Source organism: Oncorhynchus clarkii, chromosome 30, assembly GCF_045791955.1.
Source record: "Oncorhynchus clarkii lewisi isolate Uvic-CL-2024 chromosome 30, UVic_Ocla_1.0, whole genome shotgun sequence".
In the NCBI taxonomy this organism is placed as follows: Eukaryota; Metazoa; Chordata; class Actinopteri; order Salmoniformes; family Salmonidae; genus Oncorhynchus; species Oncorhynchus clarkii.
This window is the reverse complement of record NC_092176.1, coordinates 10430107-10436106: the sequence shown is the minus strand read 5'-3', so window position 1 is coordinate 10436106 and position 6000 is coordinate 10430107. Positions and strand designations below refer to the sequence as shown.

The window sequence follows — 6000 nt, the reverse complement described above, 5'->3', positions numbered from 1 at the left end:
CCTTCCAATGATACCTCGCATCACGAGTGTCCACTTAGGATGACAAGACGTCAGAGGCCTTACTGTGCTGTGCTTCCACAAGGCAACATGTAAGGCAACATAATCAATGTGGGGCTATGCGTTCTTTGGAAAATAATGCACAACGTGGAATGTGTGTGCCACGACGCATTGCGGAGTGGCACTGACCTTCCACGGAGTTGCATAATTTTTTTCTCCAGAAAAAGCATAGTCCGAGTTAATTATCCTGCTTATACTACGGCTACAATTTAACACATTTGCTGCTAGAAATGTGTTCATTTATCTGGCATACCTGCTGGCAAGATTGGTAGAATTTAGAAAGTCAAGCACTTACTAAATGTACTGAAAAAGTCTCACATTCCTTTCAATCTTTTACCAGAGATGCAAAAGAGCATATTTAGTTTATAAAATTAAAATAATCAACAGTCTGGAGGATACAGACAGCTCAAGAGGTATGCTTAGATATGGAGAAAAATAAACATATTTTTTATATAGAATTAAGCATTAAACATATGGCTCTAGATTGCAGGAAAAAAGCTGTTTCTTGTGGGGTTTGTTTTCTAGCCTAGCACCCCACCGGCCCACTCCACAGTAATCCTCATTTACTTGCCCCGTCAGATTTTTTTTACGTGCCCCGTCAGATTTTGGGGTGCATGACAGTAGTTTCCTTAATAATCAAACAAACAGACCTGCTATCTTAGCTAACCAAACCATCAGTCCGACGAGAAGGAAATACTGCTTTCCCCGGAACAGGCCCAAATCCCTGTCATTTGCGTGAAGAAAAGACGGAGGAAAAGGGGGCGAAGGTCGGGCTGCCTTCTGAGAATCCGTAGGCGAGCGAGTCAACTCCCACTGCCATCCGTTCTACTGGCAATCACTGGAAAATACAATTGATGACCTACGATTAAGATTATCCAACGGGACATTAAAAACTGTAATATCTTATGTTTCACCGAGTCGTGGCTGAAAGACGACATGGATAACATAGAGCTGGCGAGATTTTCCATGCACCGGCAGTACAGAGAAGAAGCTACGTCTGGTAAGACGAGCGATGGGGGTGTGTGTCTATTTGTAATAACAGCTGGTGCGTGATGTCTAATATTAAAGAAGTCTCGAGGTATTGCTCGCCTGAGGTAGTGTACCTTATGATAAGCTGTAGAACACACTATCTACTAAGAGATTTCTCATCTATATTATTCGTAGCCGTCTATTTACCACCACAAACCGATGCTGGCACTAAGACCGCACTCAACCAACTCTATAAGGTCATAAGCAAACAAGAAAATGCTCATCCAGAAGCGGCTTCTAGTGGCCGGGGACTTTAATGCAGGCAAACTTAAATCAGTTTTACCAAATTTTTACCAGCATGTCACGTGAAACCAGAGGGAAAAAAACTCTAGACCACCTTTACTCCACACACAGAGATGCATACAAAGCTCTCCCTCGCTCTCCATTTGGCAAATCTGACCATAATTCTATCTTCGCGATTCCTGCGCACAAGCAAAAACTAAAGCAGGAAGTACCAGTGACTCACTTAATACAGAAGCGGTCAGATGACGCTATGCTACTCCACAGGACTGTTTTGCTAGCACAGACTGGAATATGTTCTGGGATTCATCCAATGGTATTGAGGAGTATACCACCTCAGTCATCGGCTTCATCAATAAGTGCATCGACGACGTCGTCCCCACAGTGACCGTACATACAGTACATATACTAACCAGAAGCCATAGGTAACAGGCAACATCCGCTTTAAGCAGTACCGGTACCCCCCACCCCCCTGTATATAGCCTCATTATAGTTATTTTATTGTGTTACTTTTTATAATTTTTTACATTCGCTTATTTGGTAAATATTTTCTTAACTCTTCTTGAACTGCACTGTCGGTTAAGGGCTTGTAAGTAAGCATCTCACGGTAAGGTCTACACTTGTTGTATTCGGTGCATGTGACAAATAAAGTTTGATTTGATGTGATTTGACCTACCTTGGATCGCTAACATAATGATTAGGATCACAATTCCTGAATGTAAATATTATGGGGACACCTATGGACTGGCAGCCAAGCAGGAGTTATCAGTGTAGCCTATTATCGTCTAGACATGATTTTGAAATACCTTAACAACCTGGAATAAAAACCTACCCTACAGGCTTTCATCATAAATCAATTGATTTTAAAAAACAATTACAGGGGGAAGTTTGGAATCGTCCAGTGGAATAATGCACATGCTTGGATAATTACATAACCAACGCCTCTAGTAATACGACTCCCATCCGAATAGGGCTATGTTACCTCGGCAAATAATAGGTTTACCGGCATAAAGAGTGTGCTGCATCATCCCATGGGATCTGCCCCAAGGCAGAAATATCACTGAAATATTATAGATCCTACACATCACCTTCTATACTCAAACAAAATAGGCCTTTTATAAATCAATAACAAAATGGTCATTTTTCAAACACCTGAAACAGCTTTTTCCTGCAATCTAGAGACATAATCATTATCCTTAATTCTATGTAAAAAAATATGTTTATTTAACTGCATATCTGTATACATCTTGAGCTGTCTGTATCCTCCTGACTGGTGGTTATTTCTTTAAAGAAACTAAATATGCAACTTTGAATCTCTGCTAAAATCTGGGTAAAAGATTGAAAGGAATTTGAGTCTTTTAGTGCATTCGGCAAGTATTCAGACTATTCCACATTTTGTTACGTTACAACCTTTTTCTGAAATGGATGAAATAAAACATTGTCCACATCCATCTACACACAATACCCAATAACGACAAAGCAAAAACAGGTTTTTAGACATTTTTAGTATTGTGTGTATTCAAACCCTTTGCTATGAGACTCGAAATTGAGCTCTGGTGCATCTTGTTTCCATTGATCTTCCTTGAGATGTGTCTACAACTTGATTGGAGTCCACCTGTGGTAAATTCAATTGATTGGACATGATTTGGAAAGGCACACACCTGTCTATATGTGGTCCCACTGTTGATAGTGCATGCCAGAGCAAAAACCAAGTCATGAGGTCGAATGAATATTACGTACAGCGCCGAGACAGGATTGTGTCGGGGCACAGATCTGTGGAAGGGTATCAAAACATTTCTGCAGCATTGAAGGTCCCCAAGAGCACAGTGGCCTCCATCATTCTTAAATGGAAGAAGTTTGGAACCACCAAGACTCATCCTAGAGCTGGCCGCCTGGCCAAACTGAGCAATAGAGAGAGAAGGGCCTTGGTCAGGGAGGTAACCAAGAACCCGATGGTCACCTTGACAGAGCTCCAGAGTTCCTCTGTGGAGATGGGAGAACCTTCCAGAAGGACAACCATCTCTGTAGAACTCCACCAAACCAAACAATCAGGCCCTTGTGGTAGTGTGGCCATCTCCACAGAGGAACTCTGGAGCTCTGTCAGACTGGAGCATCATGTTCTAGGAAGAGTTTTGGTGGTTCCAAACTCCTTCCATTTAAGAATGGTGGAGGCCACTGTGTTCTTGGGAACCTTCGATGCTGCAGAATTTTTTGGGAACCATTTGCCAGATCCGTGCCTCGACACAATCCTGTCTCAAAGCTCTACTGACATTTTTCCTTCGACCTCATGGATTGGTTTTTGCTGTGAAATGTCACGCCTGCTCCCGTTCTCCCTGCCTGTCTTTCATTATGTACACCATCATTACGCGCAGCAACACTCATTGGACTCACCTGGACTTTGTTGATTGCCACGTCTAGAACTGTCTGCTCCCCCATTTGTTCCCTGTGTCAGCATTGATGTTGTTATTTTCTCCCCTGTCCAGACGCTGTCCTTTCCTGTTTCATGTCTGTTGCTCAGGGTAGCCTAGTGGTAGTAACCGGAAGGTTGCAAGTTCAAGCCCCCGAGCTGACAAGGTACAAATCTGTCGTTCTGCCCCTGAACAGGCAGTTAACCCACTGTTCCTAGGCCGTCATTAAAAATAAGAATTTGTTCTTAACTGACTTGCCTAGATAAATAAAGGTAAAAAAATAAAATAAACAAAATAAATGTTCTCCCTGTACCTGATTCTCGTTTACCAGCGTCAATCCTTACAGAATGATGATAACACTAAAATAAACATCACGGGTTTAGGTTTTGGTTTTGGTTGGTGATGTCAGGTCCGGGTGCCATCGCAGAGGGAATCTGGGGTGCCTCAGCTAGCTCGTTGGTCTTACAAGCCTTAGTTGGCTCGAGAGGTCTTCTTGCCTCGATGGGCTCGGCAGGTTCCCACCCCACGTCATGCTTCAGCCGGCCCATCAGGCTCTCATGCCTTAGCTGAATCGTCAGGCTTTCACCCCTCAGCTGAATCGTCAGGGTTTCACCCCTCAGCTGGATAATCAGGCTCCCACGCTTGAGCAGGTTTTCCAGGCTCCCATGCCTATGCCGGTTCATCGGGCTTCTATGCCACAGCCGGCTTGTCCAGTGCCCATGCCTCGGCCGGCCCGTCAGGCTCGCCCGGGTGGGACACCGGGTGACGCCTCTCGTATTCTGCCAATTCTATTCTTTGGTATGGACAGGGTTGTGTGATTGTCTATAAGTTGAAGACACTCCTGACCGGTAAAGCTTTACATGACGGCACTACAGTGCAACTGTAAATAGTTTGAATTGAGGGCCATAATTAATTTGAATGCATCGATAAGAACTAATGGATTCACAAGTACATACACAGTGGGCACAGATGTCAGATCCACATCTGGTTTTGATTTGTGAAATCAACATGAAATCAACAAAACATTTCACCATGTCAATGGATTTGGGTTCAAAGTTGGGTGAAAAAAATACAACATTCCCTTACGTTGATGACTTTTTGCAAATCCAATCAGTTTGCCACGTTGATTCAACGTCATCACATTGAATTTTTGTTGGAAACAACATTGATTCAACCAGTTTTTGACCAGTGGGTAGGTTCTTTCTCTCTGCTCTCTGTATATCTCTCCCTAAACACCTGTCTCTCCTCTCCTCTGTCCCAGGTGTCAGATGATTTGTCAGACTCTCCAGAGCTGGGGCCCGTCTCCTATATGGAAACCTTTCTGGTCCGGAGACTGTCCTGTCGCACCATCCAGCTGCCCCCTCTGGCCTTCAGGCAGGCTGAGCAGTACTACTGCAACTACAAACCTGAACCAGACACGGTCATGTTCCCACCACGACCGACCACACTGGCTCTACGCACCCCGCCACTCATTGCCATCACCTCCGCTGACACCAGCAGGTGAGAAGTGTGTGTATGTTTGTTTGTTCCCTTGTTAGTTTTGATCAAATGCAATGAATGTTTAAACTGTCGGGCTGAATGGGAAGAGTGCTTCGTCGTTTTGGATGAGCAACAGTTATACAAATATAGCCCTTCGTTTTCTGTGTGTTTTTGGTAGATATTGAAGTGAACCCTGACTCACTTGTTTACTGAAGTCTGAATCATCAGTGTATTTCTAATAAAGATCTCTTTTCCAGTAATTGACTGGTTTCATTACCAAGGACACAATATACGGATCTGGAAAATATTTTGATCACATCAAGTTTGGCAGGTGCTTTGTGGCCTTAGCAGGTGCTTTGTGGCCAGGCAATGTCTTTGTAATATGGGACTGAGAGAAGAATGTAGGACCATGTAATTAGAATTCATAGAATGGACAGAGTCCCTGGGCTATATGACACCTTGCTCCACTCATCATGAAATCTGTCGTCTTCATCAACAACCAGTTACAAACATTACAACGTCCAATGGCTTGACACAATGGCTCTCATCCAACTGCTGAGGACGATGATGTCGTTTGTACCAATGTTCCAGCATGTCAAAATGCTTTCATCCAGATAGATGAAGACAGCATGAGGGCAAATCCATGGTAGCAGAACTAAGCTGAGTTTAAACAAACCGTACAACTCTATGCACAATGACTAATTGTATTAGAATTCATGTGATGGAGATTGAGAGCACTGTGTACATTTCTGTTGCATTGGATAGTATTGGATTACGCTATTGACTG

The 6000-nt window shown here is 43.4% G+C and overlaps 1 protein-coding gene across 1 annotated transcript in view; it reads left to right on the top strand.

The window, feature by feature from the left end:
- Positions 1-5001: 5001 nt before the first annotated feature.
- The window catches only part of LOC139389876 (3',5'-cyclic-AMP phosphodiesterase 4D-like), a 286348-nt gene continuing 285349 nt past the window's right edge, over positions 5002-6000 (top strand). Inside the window, exon 1 of the mRNA XM_071136880.1 lies at positions 5002-5234. Coding sequence (XP_070992981.1) covers positions 5044-5234 — 191 coding nt within the window. The 5' untranslated portion in view covers positions 5002-5043. The remainder of the gene's footprint in view (positions 5235-6000) is intronic.